This window comes from Thermobia domestica, chromosome 7, assembly GCF_964235325.1.
Source record: "Thermobia domestica chromosome 7, izTheDome1.hap1.1, whole genome shotgun sequence".
Taxonomy (NCBI): domain Eukaryota; kingdom Metazoa; phylum Arthropoda; class Insecta; order Zygentoma; family Lepismatidae; genus Thermobia; species Thermobia domestica.
In genome coordinates, this window is record NC_137460.1 from 31,375,106 (window position 1) to 31,398,302 (window position 23,197).

A 23,197-nucleotide genomic window follows, 5' to 3' on the forward strand; every position below is an offset into this window, starting at 1 on the left:
CTGTTGCCTTACTCGGTGTGAATCGAAGCATGTATAATATTTCTTTTAGTTTATGCTCTCCTAATCTACGGTTCCGTGTATATTTATTGTCTAAAAACTGTTTTCTTGAAAGCTGCTTTACTGTCTGCACGGCTTTTTCAGCGATTCCATTGCTTTCTGGGTTGTATGGTGGGGTTAGCACTGCCTTGATGTCTCTTTCCTTTAGGTATGTCGTGAACTCAAATGATGTGAAAGGAGGTCCGTTATCTGATACTAAAGTCTTTGGATACCCGAAAATTTGAAAAAAAAAACTCGTCTAACTTTTGTTTAGTTTCAGATGCTGTCGTTGAATTTACATTCCACACTTCTTAGGGATATTCCTATGCATGCTATTACACGTTTCACAAAATTCGCTCATTTTTTTGATATCACGGTCTAAACCTGGCCACCAAACTGCTTCCTCAGCTACAGCCAGCATTCTCCAAGCACCTAGGTGATTCCTGTGTAGCTGTTCCAGAAATTTCTTCCTTAACTTATGTGGGAGTACAATTTTGCCTTCCATAATCACACATTTGTTCACAACTGAAAGTCTTTGCTTGTTGTTAAAGAATGTTCTTAACTCTGTAGTATTATGTTCTTCCTTCAACTTCCTGGGCCAGCCTTTTATTATCCATTCTCTCACCTGACATAATAGTCAGTCTGCTTCCGATGCCTCCATGACTTCGTGGACCGTTAATGGTGCCAACATTATTTGGCTTATGTTCTCTTTTTCGTCTATTTTAACATCCACTGGTGCCTCATTAATTGGTAGTCTGGATAGGAAATCTGCTACTTCCACTTGCTTACTATAAAGGATTTTGAAGTCGTACGAAGACAAGAACAGCATCCATCGTTGGAGTCTTGGTGAATCTGCGTCTGGAATAGCCTTTTCTCCGAATATGATCTTCACTGGCATAGAATCTGTAATAATTGTAAAACATCTACCGAACAAATATTTATGAAATTTCTTTACTGCGTGTATTATCGCTAATGCTTCTCTTTCGAACTGGGCATAGTTACGTTCTGCATTGCTCAATGTTGCTGACGTACACGCTACCGTATTCAACTTGTTATTCACTTTGTTACACAACATAGCGCCGATTCCATCCTGTGATGCATCCGTAACGAGTACCACCTCTTCCTTCTCATCAAATGGGTGTAGTATTTCCGCCTTCTTCAGCAGTTCTTTCGCTTGTGTAAATTCTTGTGCATGTCGTTCATCCCAACACCATATGGCTCCTTTTCTTAGTAATGCATACAACGACGGAATTTTTGACGCTAAGCCAGGTAGTTGTCTATAGTAAAATGAAAGCATGCCTAGGAAAGCCTTCAGTTGCATTACATTCGTCGGTTTGGGGCATTTCATGATCGCTTCCACCTTATCTTCCATTGGTTTAATTCCTTCTGGACTAATATGATGTCCCAAATACTCTATTTCCTGTTTGAAGAAAACACACTTGTCTTCCCGCAGTCTGATATTCAGATCCTTGAACTTTTGTAGAAGTATCCGTGTCTTTTCGTAACAATCATTCGTATCTTTTCCCCATATTATCACATCATCCAAGAAACATGCAGCCCACGGTAACTCTTGTAACACTGACTCCATAAACTTTTGAAAAATTTGTGCTGCACAGCTCAACCCAAATGCTAGTCTTTTGTGTTGGTACAAACCCCAAGGTGTGTTCAGCGTCATGTATTTTAATGAATTTTCATGGAGCAACAATTGTTGGTACGCCTGCTTTAAATCACACAATACGAAACAACGGGCACCCTTCAACTTGTTCATTAAGTCTTCAATGCGTGGTAGTGGGTACGATACTTTTTCCAGAACTTTGTTTACCGTCACGCAAAAGTCCCAGCATAATCTGATGCTTCCATCTTTTTTTCTCGCTAATACCAGTGGCGTCGCCCAATCGGAATAATCCACTTGCGTCAAAATTCCTTGTTGCACCAACTTGTCTAACTCATCTTTCACTTGTGGTTTTAAACTTACCGGTATTTCGTATGCCTTCTTGAAAATTGGTACCGCTTCTTCTTTCACTGGTAATACCACTTTGTACCCTTTAACTGGTGTGTTTAAGTCTCCCTCAAACACTTCATTGAACTCATCTTTGATTTTACTTGCTAAGTTGTCAGCTACAGTTACGTCATCTGTTCCTATCGAAGCAATATTATTACTAAACTGTTCTTTCCAACAATGCCAAAGTATATTGATCCATGAACGTCCCACAATTGGTTGGTTTAGTTTAGCATCCAGTACATATAATGGTAACTGCCACTTACTACTTTTCCACTGAACTTCCACCATTATTTTACCTTTAGTGTCCAACGGTCGACCAGCGGCATTGCATAATTTAATGGTATCCGATACTACTTGTTTGTTGGGGAAATGTTCGTTGCAAGCATCTCTACTGATTACTGACACTGCGGCACCGGTATCTAGTTCAAAAAACACTGTCTTACCGTCACATTTTATTGGTATGTTACATAAGTTCTTGCGTTTACCGTCTGGTACGTCCATTGCCAATAATTCAACGATCTTATCTGTTTTCTTCCTGCATTACTGACGTTTCTGGGGTAGTCACTTTAATTTCTTTCACTTTTTGTTACTTCCTCTGCGTCAATAGTCCCTTGTACTTCGTGTCTTTTAAAACACATTTTCTGAAAATGGCCTTGTACACCACAAAAATTACACTTCACATATTTCGCAGGACAGGAGTAGTTGTTGTTTCCCGCACTTACCACACACAAATTTACCCTTGAACCGTTCTGCTTTATTACTATTTCCACTGTTACTACTGTACCTTAGATGTGTTTGATTTTGCTTACTTGGCTTACCTTGACAATGACTCAACACATTCACCTGACCGACCTCTTCGAATTCTTTCTTTCTCATGATTCCCATGTCGTTACCAATAGTTTCCGCTTGCACTGCCATTTGAACAGCTAGTGTGAAGGTCATATTGTGTTCTGCTAACAATCTCTTACGCACATTATCGTCGTTGATGCCATATATAAACTGATCCCGTAATGCTTCTAAAAATGTGCCGAATTTACACAATGCTGCTTGCTGTCTCAACGTGGCTACAAATTCGGCAACGGACTGACCTTGTGACTGTTGAATAAATCTGAATTTGTACCGTTCTGAAATTGTGTTGAGTTTTGGTCGGAAGTGTAACACTAACTTGTCTTTGATTTTTGCGTAGGTCAGATGTTGTACCTTTTCAGGTTCACAAATGTCTCTCAATAGTTTGTATGTTTTTGCACCGATAGACGCGATCAATGTAGGCACTTTCTTTGCGGCCGGTAACTCCATGGCTATGCAGAATTGATCAAACCTGTCCAAATAATCACTTATTTCCTGGTCTTCCACCTCAAATGCTTCAAAAAGTTTGGATCCTGCCATATTGTAAATCCTTTTACCTCGTCGCCACTGCTATACTGCTATTACTTTTACTATTAAAATAACTACTTCCAAACTAAGGTACTCTTTATTTACGGACAAGGGTACATGCACACAAACTTCAAAAGTACTTTACTAATTTTTATCCCCATGCTACTAAATAATATTCTTCACAGTACTTCTAACTAGCCCACTTGCATACTCCAACTTCATTCTTGCTACCACGAACTCTTTGACCCATGCCAAAGCTAGCCTTCCTCATGCTCATCACAGACTATTCACCGTCGTCTCACACTCTTCACAGACTATTTGCTATATCACATTCTCCACAGATTATTCACTATTTAATTCTTCCACATTCTTCACAGATTATTCACTATTACAAATATGAAAACGGTTGAAGATAACAACGGATGAACATAATAAAATTTCTACAGGAAATCACTGAGGGTGTTTATCATTACAAGGCTTGAAAATGTTGCAAAAGAGGAGAAGAAGGTTAGAGTAAAAATGCCATAATGCAAAGGAGGAAATGTAATTCCGAGAAAATCCTAATCCGTCCTCCGTAAATGGGTGAGAAGGAACTTTGAAATTGCAAATGAGAACCTTAGCTTTTGCAAATTGTATCTACACAACAAAATTGTCTGAAATGTGTTTATTTTTAAGAAATGGGTGTCTGTATTGGAAAAAAGTAGGTAAAATTCATGTTAAATGGTACACTCCATTTTGATTGCATGCAATTTGTGCAAAAATGAATCAACTGAAATACGAAACCAATTTGTTGAACAATGCAATTTTAGAACAATGTGCACAAACGTTGGTTTTGCTCAAAAGTCGTCTGCACAATATTGGTTCATTACAGTATCAGTCACTTGTACACCCAAGCGTTTCAGAGAAACCACACCTATTGCGAATAAAAATGGGGTTCTTATTTGAGATTTTCCGATTCATTCCGCTTCACCCACTTACGGAGGGAGACCAGAAAGATAATTTCTAAGAATTTCATTTCCTCTTTTACATTATGTCACTTACACTTTAATAATCTTTTTCTCCGTTAAATTATTCTCGAGGCGTGCAATTTTAAATACCCTCTGTGATTTCCTATACGAGTTTTATCCTGTTCATTTACCCCCAACCGTTTTCATATTAGTGGTACTGGGCGTTTTATCTTATACAAGCACCACTTCTTGGGAGACATTTTCAAAAGGGTGACCCATATGAAAAATCTTTTGCCACAACGCTGTTTAGTGTATGAAGATATATCGAACGAGGTATCACTTGACCCATATTTTTGTTTAAAATTTCTAAGTTGGGCCTGGGCCCCCATGAAAGGTGTCCTGGGGGCACCGCAACAACATCATTCGATTTGCCCCAAGGTTTTCCTATTTGAATCTTTGGTTCATTTATGTTCAACCGTTTTCATATTAAAGGTACTGGACGTTTATCTGATACAGGCAACATATCTTGGCGGCCATTATGAATACGGTGACCGATATGAAAAATCTTGTCTAGTTTTTAAAGATCTATCAAACGAGGTGTCACTCGCTCCTTGTTTTCATTTAAAATTTTAAACTTTGGCCCCGAGCCCACTTGAAGAGCGGTCCTGGGAGGCACCAAGACATCACCATTCGATCTGTCCCATGGTATGTCTTGTTTGAGTTTTTATTCACTTCATTTATGTTCAACCGTTTTCGAGATATTTCCGTGGAAAAATTAAAATGGGCCACCCTGTATATATATATAAAAATCGAATGGACTACTACTTCCACGATTACGTGCACGCATGAGGGAGTGCGCCAGCAGCTGTTCGGCCTATTTAGTGGAGAGCTCCCGCCAAACAAGGCATCCTAGCCGTAGTTCCTCTATCTCGGACTTTGTGCTCGTAGACGAAGTATACTATCCAGATGTGTTCCTAGACCTTGCCTTCTTAGAATGTAACCCCTATTTACTAAGGGAGTGAGGTACGCTCACTGGACGGTAAGACAGAAGTCCTGCCTACCAGTTATCCACTTGTGGAGGCGGACAGTTACCGACCCAGTCCTCCTATGCTCTGCAGGCATTGTGCCCGAGCGTTTAAGGCAAGCTTATTTCCTCCCGTGCTCGCTGTTACCAGGATTCCAGTGATTGGCTGAAATGAGCTACCGAATCTTACAGTATGACCGCAGCCCAGAAGAGTCCAACCCAATCCTGGAGCCCCATGCAATGCTGAAGGGAACTTGTTCAATCCCGGCCTTGCCTACCTCTATCGTGCAACTGGCAACTGCCTTCACGCGGAGAGGTACCACGCACACGTCGATACCAGGGTCACTACGAAAGTATTGAGATACGCATTGCTGTGGCACAGTATTTGAATTCCAAAAATTGCGTTCGGTAGTGGTATCCAGAGCGAAGAAGCAAAGCAAATTTCAACTCGCCTCGCTTATTAGCGTGGCCGTATCGCCTTCACTTGTTTGTTGATGTGAGCAGTATTTGGCTGTCTAGAATGGAGCTCGAAAGGGAACATTTTCGGGCAATGATCCTTTACGATTTCAAAAGTGGTTTGAACGAGACATAAAGCCTTGACCGTTTGCAGGGGGCATTTGTGTACCTTGCTCCTTCCCGTGCTACAATATTTCGGTGGTTTGGTGAATCCAGAAGAGGCCGGACATCGCTTAAAGATGAAGAGAGAGCTGGATGTCCGGCAACAGCTGTGTCAGATGAAAACATTGCCGCTGTGGAACAAATGATTCGAGAAAATCCTCGAACAACTTTCAAGGACATTGAATCTACAGTGAACATTGGATCTCCACCAGTAACAAAAATTCTACATGATCATCTTCGGCTCAGGAAGGTTTCATCTCATTGGGTGCCTCGCACTTTGACTGAACAGCAGAAGGAATGGTGAGAAGAAATGCTTGCAAGATTTGGTGGAGGCAATTCTCGACGCTTCTCTGATATTGTTACTGGTGATGAGACTTGGATCTATGAATTTGACCCCGAAAATAAACGCCAGTCTACAGTTTGGCTCTTTCCAGACGAAAATCCACCCACGACAGTGAAGCGACCGCGAAGTGGGGGGAACAAGATGGTCGCAACTTTCTTCTCCAAATCTGACCACGTTGCAACTGTTCCAATTGAAGAACTAAGGACTCTTACTGCTCAGTGGTACACCACGGTTTGCCTAACAAAAGTGTTAGAGAAGCTTCGCGAACTGGATTGAGTCCAAGAACTGGATTGTGTGGGATCCTGCTTCATCATGACAACGCGTCCGCACACACGACCAAGATCACAATTCACTTTTTAGAATCTACGGAGGTCAAACTTATGACTCATCCGCCGTATAGCCCTATCTGCCCCTTCTGATTTTTTCTGTTCCCCAGGATCATAGATCGCATGCGTGGGAAAAGATTTTGCAGCCCTGAAGAAGCTGTAGTGGCTTACGAAAATGAATTTTCAACACTTGAAGAAAAATACTGGCAAAACTGCTTCCAAAATTGGTTTTCGAGGATTTCAAAGTGTGTACAGTGTATTGGTGAATACTTTGAGAAAATGTGTTAAATTGATTTTAAGTATGTAAGATATTTCACATCTCAAAACTTTCGTAGTGACCCTCGTATACTCTCGTATCTCATGCTGGATCTAATGGTAATTGTTAGCTCACTATTTGAGTTTGATGCCAGCCCATGTTCCACAAAGTTTCTTCTCTTTCACTGGGATCAGAAACCGTTAACCAGATATCTGGAATTGGCACTTTTCCCAAATCGCCCTAAAGTCACCCTCAGTGGAGGATTCTGACATTTCCCTCCCGGTAGGATCATAGGGTAATTCACGAAATCAGTAACAGGACCTTAACTCAGGTCCTAGTACATATAAATCTTTCTGAACAAAATTTTTATTACCAAAGTGCATGTATCAAATCATATGGTTATGCTTCTGAAATCTGGCGCATCTCAAAAGTACCTCTACTGGAGGACAACTTCAAAATTTTAAGCAGAGACAGGGGTTAAAACATAAAAGATGCATATGTATTAGTCCTTCTTGGTGAGTCGCTGGATACGCCACTAGTGTAGGAAATGATCTTTATTCACTTATTTGTCAAGTCTCTGCAAACACATGTCATATTTTTTTCTATAGCGGTTTAGTATTAACAAATCGTGACATTTCCTGACTAAACTTGCAACAATCTTTAAGCTTACAAACTTAAGAGAACTATAAGCTAAATTATTGGGAGAATGCATTTAGGAAACCACTCTATTTTTTTTTTTTTTATTTTTTTGGTTATTTGAGAAGTAATTTTCCATGCCCTTTTCTTGCTAGTGTTTCATTTCACACGAACGTGACTTATTATTAAAATTGTTTATTATCACTAAAATCTCATACAATAATTAAAATGGTACACCACGATTAAATTTTTAAAAGAAATTCCATGTAAATGCACCTATACTCAAAGCATTATAAATTGTTACTTTTTCATTTACATTCGTTCCGAAATTTCATTTTCCTTCAATTGCAATTACTTATCACCAGACTGGAACCAAGTACATGTTAAAAAACTGTTTCTCACAAACGAACTTCACTCTCCTGTGTGAGTTTCCATGTGTTTAGAGAGACCATAGGTTCTCGTGTACCGTTTGCCACATTTCTCACATTCAAAGGCTTTCTCTTGTGCATGTGTCGACATATGATTAGCAAGGACATATTTGTGAATAAATTTTCTCCCACATTCATTACACTCGAAATTTTTCTTTCCTTCGTGGATTTTGTGATGCTGCTGACGTGATGCAGTCTGTGTGAATGTCTTCGAACAATAAAAGCATTTGTATGGGCGTAATCCAATGTGAATACGCACATGAGTTCTAATGTGGGCCCTATCATAAAAACATTTCCCACAATCATTACAAATGTAACGTGTATATTTCAGATGGCGTTTCATGTGCATTAATAAATTATTTCTTGCGTGAAAACATTTTCCACATTCCTCACACTTAAAAATTTCTTTCTTAATATGTGATTTTATATGCGAGTTTAAATCTGTCTTTATGTTGAATACTTTACCACATTCTTTACATTTGTGCTTTTCATTTGAGACGTGTCTTTTCATGTGCATGTAGCAGTTACTTTTACTTGAAAAAGTTCTTCTACAAATTTTGCACTCAAATGGTCTTTGCCCAGTGTGCAAAATTCTGTGTTTTGTCAAACTTCCCTGCTCGGTGAATTTCGCTCCACATGTTTCACATTGATGGCTTTTCTCCTTAGTGTGAACCACTAAATGCTTCCTCAAACCACCTCTTTGTAGGAATGATTTCCCACAATCATTACAGAAATACAACTTCATTCTCGTATGTGTGTTGAGATGCCCATTCAGTTCGTTTAAGGATAAAAATTGCATCGGACAGTACTCACACATGAAATCTTTCTTCAGAGTATGCTTACGTTTTATATGACCATCTAAGTGCGCTTTTGCCAAGTATCCTTTGTTGCATTTGTTACAATTAAAAGGTCTACTTTCAGTATGAATGTAGCTATGTGAGTTTAAAGAGTATTTTGATTTAAACGATTTACAACAAATATCGCACCTATACCTTTCATACTCAACGTGCACAAAATTTATGTGTTGACGTAAACGTTGTTTTGATGTGTAAACTCTTCCACACTTATAGCATTTACAGGATTCATTTACAGTGAAATTTTTAAAAATGTTACCACTTTTAATGGTATTTGTGTTTCTAGTAATTGTGCTGCTCTTTATAGATATTGGTTCTCGTTTTTCAGAAAATATGACCTCTTGACGTCTCGTTCGCGCTGACTGAATCACATCTTCTTCGGTTCCTTCAGAAATACTTCGCTTGTGATTGTTTGCTACCCTATTATTTGAGTTAAAGGACTCAGCTGAATCTGATGAGTACCTGTAATATTTAAGATTGCATGTATTATTTGTTACAGATAAATTAGTATTGTTACAGATACGTATTGTATTGTACATTGATCAACGAAAGAGCAAACCATACCGCATTTCCAAGCTGTACACAATGTAAATGTCCTTTGTTACAGCTCATATTTTACGAACTAAAGACAAACATAATTATTGAGTGAACATATCTTATGTTCTTAATCTTTAACGTGATAAATTAACCTTTATAATAGTGGCAGAGCGCATATTTTATGGTTAATTTTCATGTACATTTTATAAAATTCATTTTATTAAAGATATTATTTTTGTCTTTGGTTAAGGATTGAAGAAGAATAAAAAAACGGAAATAATTAATATTAGTATAAGGAATCACACGAATGTAATTGTTAGTAAATTCATAAGCTTGTATAGTCAGCTATTTAGAAAAACATCTTAGCGAATTGTTCTTCGTCTGAGAATTCAGGAACCGAATTCTACAAGTGTGTAAATGAGAACAATTAATAGAATTTTATGGTCATGCATTTGTAAAATAATTGTCAACAGCAGACACATCCACAGGTATGTAGAAATTGCCAAGAATCATGAGACAAAGCATTCCAAGGGTTCCCAGTTGTTGATTGCAATGAGGAAACAACCTCGTTTCCTCAAGAAAGGAGGACACGCGCTTCTGACGTTGTGCGACTGTGGCGAATTCCATGGTACGGAAGTTTGAACAAAAACTGAGGGAAGAGAGGTCTCGAGACAGAAGGACAGAAGTAGAGGAGAAGTTGAGAAGTGGAGAAGTTGAGGAGTTGACGAGACGAGTCGAGAAGTAGAGTTGATCAGAGAGAAGAGAGAAGAATTGATGTGATTGAACCGAAGTCACAAAACTACTTCGTTAAGTTAACGAACATTAGAGTTATACACATAACGTATATTAGATGTGAAGTTCAACCACATCCTAACCACCGATGACAACAGGGTAGATTCTTCCTAATCGAGATACAAACCACAAGTCTACAGTATGGAGATATCAACCCAGGCGATATCTCTCAACCTGCGGCCAGACCAGGAGAGACCACAAAGGACCACCACAAAAGGACCAGCTGAATTGAATCCCAGAGGTATGTGTTGCTTTAAAGTCAGTAATCAACAGCTCAATGCTTGGTTTGCGATGCTCAATCTGGCGAAACTTCTAAATACCCGTAACTAACGACATAACATTTTACACATGCACATCTCCGATAAGAAATACAAACATCTTTTATTAATTTATTTCTGAGTTGTGATTTTATGATAAAATCCCCATAAGATTATGTACGATATGTTAACCTCTCGCATAATAGTAGAAAACATTCTTACTCATTTCAGATGGTGAGTGGAAGGTGACTTCTTGAGTTCACCGTATCATCCCCGAAATTTTAGAAACGAACTGAAGTTAACATAATAATTAACTATATAATTAGGTATTTCACGTACCTGTATTTTGGAGTCTAATGAGATAATTTTCAAGATAAAACCTCGAAAAAATATACGATAGGTGCAACTTGTAGGTCAACACGAAATATTTTATAGATGAGACGTTGAGGAGCAACTAAGTCCAAATAGCTACCTCAAAGTAATGAGGTTTTAAAGTATCGCTAGGCTGGAACCGCGATTGAAGCTGGATTGATACCATGGTTATATTTGGTCTGTGTTAGAATTCAAAGGAGTAATAATTGATAATCAGAAATTAGGTTTGGCCCCGCTTTCCTACTAATCAGTAACTTTCAGTTCAAATAAGCATATACATTACAATAAGCATTTAAATAATTACGTCATTCCTCGGCCTGTAATCGTACCGCGAATGTAGCGTTCATATTCTAGTACCATTGATGTTACCTTAGTTACATCTCGTTTTACCTAATTATGGCTAAACTAATTCGCTGACTTAAACATTTGCTCAATGGTCAAGGAAAACATTAGCTCAATGTAACAAGAAAAGGAATTATGTGCCAAAACTAATAATGTTATCGAGTGTGTATTTTCTTTCCCAGTGAAACATTTAGTAAACCTTATTCACACCTTACTATATTCCCATAGCTCTGTTTATTTATTCAGCTTATGCATATAGAAGCAAATATACCTAAAAAATGTCATTTTGAAGATAATTCAAATATAGTCGAAAGGAAAAATTGGAAATCTATTTTTGGGATGATTAACGCTCTACGTACGTTACTACCCATGCTAGTATTAACACAAACACATACGCACGTTGAATATGTTTTAGGTAGATTGTAATTATAAGTTTGTCTTTCTGCAAAGTAAATATTTAGCGCGAAAATTCAAACATGTACGATATAAAAGATCAAAATAATTCGAGTGATATTTCAATCATGAAATTTACAACCCGTTTTACCAACGCAAATGGAACCTGGATACGGCTTTGTAACTTTTAGAGCAGTGAACCAAGAACGTTGACATTTTGTACCAAGCGGAACCGGCAGGGGAACACTAGCATAGTTTGTGATCCCACAAGATTAACAGAGATATCAACTGAACATAAAGTTATATTTTCTTCAAACAGCGCTACGTCAGGTTATTACACATTTCATATCTACATGCAAAGGGGAAAGTTAACAATATTACAGTTATTATTTTGTTTTGTAGTTGTCGAACTAAGACAACTACAGCATCACATACATCGAAAAGCAACCAATTTTTGTAGTGTTCTACAACAGTGATAACGTAGATGAGATGGATGGGCGATTACTTATCCAAAGTACCTTAAGGCCAAAAAGTATGATCATCGTATGAGGTATTTCGAACACGTAACAACAAAATTACAAGGAATTCGAAACTTAAAAGTACTTAATTTTGAAAAGGTACTTAGATAATATAACATCAAATTACGTATAGTGACTAGAAAGCATTCAACTGCACATAACCGCAATATAAATGGATAAAAACAGCACACATACGGAAGAAATTCAGATCAAAAGACCCGTTCATGGAAAGGAAGTTGATAAGAACCTGCTAGTTTCTCTACTTCTAAACCAGGGCACAGCTTTGGATAACTATGTTGAATATTACGTAGAAGAGTATCCAACTAAGAAGCAAAACGCTTCGAAAGACACCCACAGTGGGGGAAACTATTAAGCCTGTTTAAAATATATGTATGCACGGATAATGGAGAGCTGCTTTTGTTGTTGTGTGATTAGGTATCAATTTGGAGGTGCACTCGAGAGGAAAATGGGACAAAAGGAAAATGAAATGAAATCTTTGAGTTTTACGTCCCACGGTTATGCCGGTTAGGCTAAAGGAGACGGTGATGATGAGTAATGAATGAAATGGTGGAATGAAGAAAGTGGGAGGAAACGGGAGATCCCCGAGAAAACCCACGCACACGGTGTTTGTCCACCACAAAGTGGGACAAAAGGATAATGAAACAACAGAAGAGGAAAGAATACTAGAAGTGAGATGCAACCAAAAAGGCAAATTGTTTAAAGAAAAAAGCGAAATACTGCAATGGCCAAACAACACAGTGAAGAACATCATACACAAAGTTTTTTAAAGGGGAGGAAGTGGCCGGCCAGTAGAAAAAAACGCAAGTACGAAAAGTGAAGAAAAATCCAAAATTGGGTGCTTCTAAAGGTAGAGATGAAGTAGCAAGGGAATTAAGAAAGTATATGAGTCAGGAAACAATAAGTGTACTTCATGAAGCTTCGTACAATAGCTGTAGAGTCCGACGAAGTCCATTTAACACAACGAACAGAAGAAAGTGACTGTCCTAAGCAAAGTTACATCGAAACCAAATTAATGAGATTTCGTAGGTGGTGTGGACGCATTATAGCGTGCAGACAAAAGTAGCGTGAACTAGATGCGAAAGATCTCACAGCGACAATAAAACGCGGTAGAGGTTCAGTAATAGTGTAGGGTTGTATGAGTGCCAATAGAGTTTGAGATTTGTGTTTCATTGATGGTATCATGGATCATATCTGCTATCTCTATATTTCCAAGGCTCATCTGCCCAACACTGTTAAAGTAATCCCTCCAGTGACTTATTACCAGAAATATAGAAATATGGTCACCAAACTATGGTTATTGTACAGCACGTCACCCTCGATGCCAAAACCTACCCCATCACCTGACAATATCTCATCGACAATTAAATTAAATCTTTAAGTTTTACGTTCCACGTATCTCATCGACAATGTATGGCATATTCTTCAAGAGCGAAATTGCAAACTCTACTGTATATACCTAATAAAAATTATCTCAAGCTGGTTTCGTTGGAAGAACGGGAGATGATTACTCGACAAACAAGAACTAGGGTGAAATCAACCCCACGATGGTTACAAGAAATAACTGATAGAAGAGTGGTCCAACCTAGATCCTAAGTATGTCGTGCACTTCTTATATTTTGTGAGAAACTTCTGGTGAACCGTCTTTTTATGTGCATGTTGCAGTTACTTTTACTTGAAAAAGTTCTTCTAGACATTTTGCACTCAAATGGTCTTTGCCAGTGTGCAATATTCTGTGTTTTGTCAAACTTTCCTGCTCGGTGAATTTTGCTCCATGTTTCACAAAAGCGTTATGGAAAGTGTTACAAATTATTTTAATTTTAACAAAGGAGCACACACTTTGTTCAGAAAAATATTAACTATTGAACTAACGATATAATTACGTATTTTATTTATGTGTATGCAGAAGTCTAACAAATGATGTTAAAATAAAACATCGAGAAAATGTACGATAGGTATGACATTCAACTCAACATGAAATTTTATGTAGATGAGACGTTAAGGAGCGATATACTCCAAACAATTATTTGAAAGTACTGTGATTTTAAAGTATGGCTAAGCAGGAACCGTGACTGTAGCTGGGATAGTTACCATGGTTACATTTGTTCTGTGTTCGAATAAGAAGGAGTAAGCGGTGATAATCAGAAGTTATGTTTGAACGCACATTGCTACCTGTCATTGAATGTGTTACAGCACAAATTCTAGCCAAAGAGGCATAATGGGTTATTCCTTACCCTGTAATCAAACAGAGAATGAACTGTTCATGTTCTTCAAATTCTGTCACCGTAGTCTTACCTTGTTTCAGTTACTTAGGGCTAAACCAATTCACTGACTTAAAGACCTGCGCAGTGGTCTAGGAAAACACTAGCTTACTATGTAACGAAAATGTCCTGTTCTTCAACTAGCAATGCTATTGAATGTGTATTTATTTCCTTGTGAAATATTTAGTAAACATTACCTGCACCTTTCTGTCTTTCGATAGATCTATATTTATATTTACCCTATGCATATCGAACCAATTAAAGCCGAAAATCATCTTAAACATAATTTAAATATAGTAGATAGGGTCATTGACTATTATCGAATTAAAAAATACTAGAATTCTAATTTTTGGATAATTAATAATCTTTACAGATTATACATTACTGCTAATACTAATACATACACACGATGAATATGTATTAGATAGATTGTGAGTTTAGCTTCTCGCAAAGTAGATATTTAGTGTGAAAATTCATATTTATGATACAAAATAAAATCAAAACAATTCGAGTGACCCTTAATTTATGAAATTCACAATCTGTTCTACCAACGCAAATGGAATCTTGATATTGCCTTGTAACTTTTATATCAATGAAGAAAGAACAAAGGAATTTTGTACTCTGCAGACTCAGCAGGGGAACATTGTTTCACATACTCTGTGAAACCACAAAGTTAAAGCGATGTAAACTCAACAAAAAGTTATATTTTCTTCAAACTGCACAACGTCACGTACTGCATTACACATTTCAAATCTAAAGTTAAATGAAAAGTTAACAACGTTACAATTATTATTCAATGTTGTGAACTAAGACAACTAAAGTATCACATACAACGAAAAGCAACCAAATTTTCAAGTTTCACTACAGTAGCAACGCAAATGAGCCGTATCGACTAATAAATACCCAAAGTGTCTTCAACTACAATACTATGATCATAATATGACGTATTTCGAGCATGTAGAAACTAAGTTTCAAGGAACAGGAAACTTGGAAGCACTTTATTTTGAAAAAGTGTTTAGATAATAAAATCACATCAAATTACGTACATTGACAAAAAGCATTCAACTGCAGATAGCTGCAACATAAATGTGTGCAAATAGCCAACACATACGAAAGAAGTTCAAACCAAAAACCCACGCAAACCTATTCATGGAAAGAAAGTTAATAAAGACCTGCTAGTTCTTCTTCTTCTATTGTCTTACATTATCCCATCCAGAATGTGTGGCGTATTCTAAAACGAAATCGCAAACATCATATAGCCAATAAAAGTCATCTCAATCTGGTTCGGAATAGAACCCGGGACTGCTCTTCGAAAGACGATCGCGTCAGCGGCTACGCTACGTGGACCCACCCGAAGACTTTGAGCCTTACTCCCTAAAACGATTCCGTACTTGTCGAATGTAAGCCATGATAAATCTAGCAATTGTATAATATTAAATTGTGCTCAAGCGACCTCAAGTTTTGAATGCATCTATAGTACGAGGCAAATGTACCTTATAAGCTTACAAAGACAATATTGAGTTAACGACAAAAACATGTACCTTCTTCCTAATAAAAGAAATTGAATCTAAATCTAGAGTGTGAGATTTTAATATGGCAGCTATGATTGTACTACATACGAACAAATGTGGTTCTACCTCCATTAACCGTAGCCAAGATACGATGTTAAATTCCGTGTAATCGTTTTAAACCAACAAGTTATATTTGCCTTACTCTGTATAATGTAAATGGATTGTAAACTTAAGGCACTTGGGGCAACATTTTATATTACTCAATTGAGCTCATTTTTTCACGGCTTATTTTGCCCTAATGAAAGGCGACTAAAGTCGAAATTGCTGGTAATATTCGTAATTTTCTGTAACTTGTGATATGAATCAGTCGTTTCACTGAATGGGAACTGGAAACATAAGATCTGTTGTAAACAGATTTTATAACTTTTAGTCTTTGAAATGCTGGTAATATGTAATTAAATTGGTTCTCACTCGAATATCAAGTACGCACTTGCACATAGTTCTATAACTTGCCCTGTGTGCACAGTCGCCAAAGCATTTGAATTCAAACGTACGTCATGCAAAGTAAACAGATTTAAAGGATAACTTCTACTTAATCTTAAAAGATTACGTACATAATAAATGTTTACGTTATGTCCAGCATTGTTCCACATTTGACAGCCAAAGTAACCTCGATGTTTTTCCTGATATGTGAGAGTGGTTTAGGGTCATCCTGGTACATAAATTGATAGCGTTTTTATTAGTCAAAGAAAAGACTGTTTGAGTAGATCGTACTTGAACTGCTAATTCAAGTTTTCCATTAGTGGAGAACACTGCAATACACTTGCATCCATCTGCTTATAGAGCTCTGTCACAAAGCTCATACTTTGTCAGATACAAGCTTCCTCTGAAATTCACTAGCTTTTAAGAAAGTAAATATAATCAACAACAATTTACAAACATTCACCGACTTTACATACAGCCTTTACATGATCATATCTATATCAGCGAAAACTCTATATACAATTTGAGTGTTACACATTTATACTCCATATACAATTATGAAGACTTAAACGAATAATAGAAGATTTGATAGTACTTCTTTTATGTTAATTACGAATCATTTCTGGCGTTTATAAACGAAATTTAATATGTTAAATGTTCATTTTTATAGCATCTTCTTCAAAGGGATGGGGTTAAAATCCGGAAGTTCTTTTTGAGTTTCCAACTGGTCTTAAATGATCCACGGAACTGAAGATTCGTGTAATGAAAAGGCAATTTTCCCTACTATATACAATCATAAATGTGACACGTTACTATATCTTTTCTTATCTCGCTTTGATAAAGTTACTTGAGAATCGTTGTCAAAATTCTCTTGTTTTAAATACAACGTACAAGCACTTAGTACTAACGCAACTTGTTTGCAATTTTTTGTCAAGTACTCCATGCTACAACTCGCAAATGCAAAACATTCTGGAATATTTTTCACATCATTGGAAAGCGAAGCGGATCCAGGATATGATCAACGGAGGGGCTAAACCATAGTTTGTCGCTTCATCCAGTGTAAAGCAGGTTTGAAGCCCTTTTTATCTTGTGTAAGCCTGAACGCCAAGGAGGGAGCTATAGCCGCTATAGCTCCCCTTGAATACGCGCATATATAATTTCTGTTTTTCCCTATTTAATTCCTCCAATGCACCTGCATAATTTTTCTTCCGGCATCAACAATATTTGAATAGCAAATTATGTTACAACATTACACTAAACTTTATACTTTTCGTAAGAAGACAAAACAACACCAAGTGTTGCATTTAAAGTAAACCTGTAATAGCAGTTGTTACAGATGTATACAAACCTAAAATGATCAACAAGACTTCTCGTCCTTTGGTATTCTTAATGAAATGAAATTATATTTATGTGCGATCACTGCATTGGAATATATTCATGCCGAACACGCTCTCCTCACAACTACAGATTATTGCCGGAGAAGAGCACTATTTTACCCCCGTTTGAACCGACCCTTAAATACAAATAAGCATTCCACCAGGTGACATAAGTGTCGTGTTGCAACTATTACTCAAGTAATGCCAATGACCATAGTCTTGAAGTAGGTGCTTTTAAATTGTTTCTTCGAAACTGAAAATTACTTTTATTTAGGAATAGCGGTTTCGATGCACAGCAGAAACTACGACTATCTTAAGTTGAACATCCTTTAGCTGTTGAGCGTTAACATCCTAACGAAAAAACGAAAGCATAATCCACGTGCAATGCTGAGCACAATCCACGTCCCAAATAGAGAACCGGCTAGGTGGTGAGTAAAAATAGAGAGAAGTATATGTTCATCGATAATGCATAGTTGTTTGAAGTTTTTCATGGGTAATAGATCTCTAGTAGCTGTTGATTGAAATTTCGTTTGAATTTTTTATGCCCTCCCACCAAGAAAAGAACCTGGGACTACATGCACTAAAAGGAGCATACATTAGTTACTAGATCAGCAGGGAAAGCTGTCAGAAAATAGTATCACAGTCTAAGATATTTAAAAATAGAAAGTTATGCATCATACATATACTTAATTATAGTAAAATATATTAGACGTTGTTCAAGTTGTTTGGTATTAGAGAAAATAATAAGAATAATACTAATAATATACGTCTGACTGATTTAGAATCTTGATGATGAAAACGTAAAGGAGAAAATTCACTAGAAATGTACCTATGGATGCCTGTAAACATAACCCTCCAATAACAAAGTCGAAGTCAACATAGGGTAGTTTACAATTAGCTGTACTGAGTAATTATGGTAGACCAGGTATTTAAAAATGCTAGCTCACAGACCTGATACGATATACTACCTGGCCCATGTACATTATCTTGGTTCACCCAGAAACTTGGGGACTAACTTCATGCTAACTTTGAAATTTTGGAGTCCATTTCTCAGTAACTATACCAGCATTGAAGCTCAAATTTGATGGTCCAAGCAATCCACAAAGCACAATACCTAGCCCAAGTAAAATCAAAGATAACTCAAGGATTTTAGAGCTTCTTATAAGAAAGTCCCAAAATTTCGGCGCCAATATCTCAGTAACTAATTTGGCAAAAAAGCCGAAAATTATTAGCCCATAAGGTCAACTGTTACTTCGGCCAGCCAAACAGTTTTTAAATATTAATATAGCTTTTAGAATGTACTAAAGCATATATATTTTATATATAAAAACACTATTTCAAGATAAAACAAAATATCTTTTAAAACACTATTGAAATTCTTCGATTGTTTCCTCGTGACGTGGCTACAAAAAACACACATATTCCAATGTGAAAAAAGGAAGTGTAGAAAACGTTTTCTTACCCCTTCAAACGGAAATTTTCAAAAACGCTGAAACACGGAAATTTTAATAAGATGCTTCTGTACATCTTAAAATTTGCAGGATCGTGAGATACACACTTTTCCTATAGATTTTGACCTTACAATACTCAAGCTGATCAGATTACTATCATAAAATCACAGTTTAATGTACATAACTGTATCCAAAACTTCAATCCAAACGGTTTAACTTTTGCCGTTGATGCGATCACAAACAGGATTCTCTTTTTTTCATATAATACAGTTGAACACTGTTGCAGCAAATTTGACCGATCAGAAACTAAATTCGTTCTGCAAAACCCCCAAAGTTTTCTTTTTTCAGTGGCGTTTTGTTCTGGGGGTATTTTGTAAAATACATATTTAAGTCAATTATGTAGCTAGGCATATACTAAAAACACGACCGAAGAAAGTAATTATAATGAGTTAAATTTTCTTAAACATTCTCAGAAAAAAATAAATTTACCGTTTTCGTTCTTCTTGAATGAATCTATTTAGGCATAACTATGGGACGTAAAACTCAAAGAATCAATTTAGGCTTCCTGAACTAACAAAACAAGTACATTTTTGCACTTTTTCTTAACCAAAAGAGAAAAATGAAATAAAATCTTTCAGCTTTACGTTCCACGAATATGCCATTTAGGCTAAGGGAGGCGGTGATGATGAGAAATGAAGGAAATGAAGAAATTGGGAGGAAACGGACAACCCGAGGAATCCCACGTACATGGCAGAAATAGATTATTTGGAATGTAATTTGTTCCAATTTTTTTTTTTAAATTACTATTTTAAGTTTTGGAAAACTGATTTTCAAGCACACGTTACCTCTTTCTATTCTCGTTTAGATATTAAAAAATTAAACCATACCTCTCTGATGCAGAATCCTCTATAAGTGAAGTACTCACAACTCTATTTTGATACTTCTGGTGAGATTGTATCGGAATTATGTTTTTAGCAGATTTAATTTCCACTGAATTCTCTGGAGAATTTTGAAACTCTGATGACTCTCCTTTGACCAAATGAACAAGACATTTGGACACCAAAGGTAAACTTTGATTCTTAGCACCACCTTGTTTAACACATTCGTTTATTAATGCTGATGTATGTCCATCAGATATGTGCATTTGTATTTCTTGCATTGCATCTTTAACCTGAGTTTGTTTTCGAGTGCTGTTTTCACTGGACAAAGTATTTATTTTCCTTGTCTTTAATCGTGAAATGTCCACTAGCGGAACATAACACTTCAACATAGATGACTTATCTATTTTAAGCTTAGATGCATTATCGAAACATACAGAGTCTGTGCTTTTAATTTTATTATAAGATGAAAACATTCCTTTTGTGCATTTTACATTAAGTTTTACATCTCTGTCTTTCACGGTTTCTAAATTTATGTTCACTTCTGAAACAGTTAATGACTGAGGAAGTCTTTCACACAGTACAATGGCTTTTTTAAGTGGAAGCATTCCGGTATAAAAGCTACGAGGTATCAACTTTTAAAATAATATATTAATTAAATGAAAAATTTCACTACAAGCACTGTAAGCAATACAACAGAAGAAATGCCTCAACATGAAACAGTTCTCTCTCGTTTTTTCCATGGCTGGTGGAGCAAGTCTTCACATTTGATTCGTTAACATCTGTAAAAGGTAATTATAATTATTCCTTATGACCTAAATATCAAAAGCTGCTTGTTAGCAATATAGAAAAGATTAATATGGATTGAATTGTAATAGCAGATTAAACAGAAACTGATTAAAGTAAAGTGATTTGTATATTAGTGAACTAATCTATTCAGGCTGAAGCTTAGGTATACTAGCTTCTCACATTACTTTGCAGCTACAAAAACTACTTGACATATAAAACACTTCAATAAAATAAGAACAGCTATGTATCGCATAGCCTGTAATATAAGTACTTATTACAGGCATCTTACAGTACACATCTTTATACTAATAGGTTTATTCTTGTTCATACCATTTAAGGGAAATGAAGATATAATAAAAGCTAAATCAATAATGATGGAGAGATTGGGGAAATAATGTGAGAAAATATATAACTTTGAGAAGTATACAAAGAAAAAAAAGCAATACTGTTTAAAACAAACCCACAATAATTGTGATTGAAAGAGGAATTCTCGTTTACAGAAATGAATATCTACGAGTAGACAACCAAGTCTATCATGCTAATGAACAAATTATATGTTTAAGAAGGATTTAAAAACTATGTGAAACACAAAATGTCAGGAGACCCACAATACGTAACTTACTAAGATTTTATATATTTATTAATTTATTTTTTACACGCTAGACACTTAAGTGTTAGCATTTCCTGGTATAAGTCACTGCAATAAAAAGTAAATGACATGGTTTAAGGTAACTAAGTAAGCATGTTACGTAAAAAGATACTATTTTATATTCTTATTTTTGAAGCTACAGTCAAAATTGAGCTCATTATACTAGCTCTTAATTTACTAATATTCAATCTTTATTTATTTCTAACCATGATCAGTTATTTACATTATTACGAGTATAACCCACATGTAACTTCATTTTGAATCAAGCAGTGGCTAAACACGTTTCACAATGATTTTGTTATTATTGTAGCTATTTTATTTCAACTGAGTTTTACAACGTGTAACAACTTTAAAAATGAAATCTTTCAATTTTTACGTCTCACTATTATGCCTCTACGACAATGGGGACAGGCAATTATTTCAAACTAGAATGAACAAACACAGAACCCATTTAAAACGGGCCCTACCACAAATTTTGCATAAACAAAGTACACTATTCTGATGTAAGTAAATAATTACTGTTTAATAAGCCTCCAAGTACTTGATGGAGCAATATTTGGCGAAAATGATTGGTTTAATCATATGTGGCAGGGTATTGAATAAGGAATGTACTACATCTGTAACAGTTCAACCATTGGTTACAATAACCTGTCGCTTGTTTGCCATTTCACAATATTCAAATATCCAAACAGAGATGCAAATATTTTCTTTAAGAAAATTTGGTCCCACCACTGTTGTAATACGAGAATTTAAAGCCGAACTTATGTCTATCAACATACAGTTAATTTTATTCCATGAAATAATGATCCGTCATTCATGTATTACGTGGCATTTAGTTATTCTAAAGTGTGGTAATGCATGTTGCAGTGCTTGCATCATAAATTTCGGAGCTTAACCTTAATGTTAAAAAAAAAAAAAAAAAACTTTTTAAAATTGAACCACTTGTCATGATACATCACTGTACTTAACCGCTTTTTGGTAGAATAATTAACAATCGTCGGCTACCGAAAGGTTTAACACTTAGCTGATCATAGTTCAATAATTAGAAAACGCAACTCTCATCTTAGAGTGTAACGGATTCCATATGTTAAAACTCGTTGCACATACGGATGACCTAATTTAGTCTCTTAGTTCAACACTCAGAATAGAATAAAATCAAGTATGAATCTTTGTAGCACAGTGGTAAAACCTTGTAACCACTGTGTCGAAAGTGATCGCATCAGCTCCAGAGAGGTTTTTTGTGTAATAGACAGTTTAAGGCGTCGTAAGCAGCATTGAGACACTAATACCCACCTATACAAAACATGACGCAATCAATGCTAGAAAGCTATTTAGATGTTAGTTCCTCTAATTGGGTTTTTATCAATCTAGTTAATAGTTGTGAATAATATCAACGACAGCAGATATTTTTTGTGCTATGTAGGTGGAAATTCAGAGCTTACTTACAAATTTGTCAATCAAGAAAGATAATTTCTTTCTTTCCTATTATTTACAGCGACTAAGAATGCCTCTGGGGTAGACTAATACATCAGACACTTAGCATGATGCAAAATGAACTGATACACAAGTCTCACAAGTCTAATTCGCTTACCACACGGAAGTGTTACTGTTTGCATAGATGAAAGAATTTTTATAACATAGAGGCGTTAGTGTAGTGTGTGACGGAATGTTTGTCCATCATAAATAGGTGGAGCTACAGTCAAAGCGTGCCAAAGAACCATTCATT

The 23,197-nt window shown here is 36.3% G+C and overlaps 1 protein-coding gene across 6 annotated transcripts in view; it reads right to left on the reverse strand.

Moving 5' to 3' along the window:
• LOC145689981 (uncharacterized) overlaps positions 1-23,197 on the reverse strand; it is a 47,463-nt gene that overhangs the window by 19,406 nt on the left and 4,860 nt on the right. For 5 of the 6 annotated variants that reach the window (XM_081764422.1, XM_081764423.1, XM_081764419.1 and 2 more), the window contains 2 exons: positions 20,043-20,815; positions 7,742-9,306 (listed from right to left, as the gene is read on the reverse strand). In XM_081764422.1, coding sequence (XP_081620548.1) covers positions 7,974-9,306; positions 20,043-20,641 — 1,932 coding nt within the window. In that variant the 5' untranslated portion in view covers positions 20,642-20,815 and the 3' untranslated portion in view covers positions 7,742-7,973. Of the gene's footprint in view, positions 1-7,741; positions 9,307-20,042; positions 20,816-23,197 lie in introns of those variants that run through there. The other variant, XM_081764424.1, reaches the window with a different exon arrangement.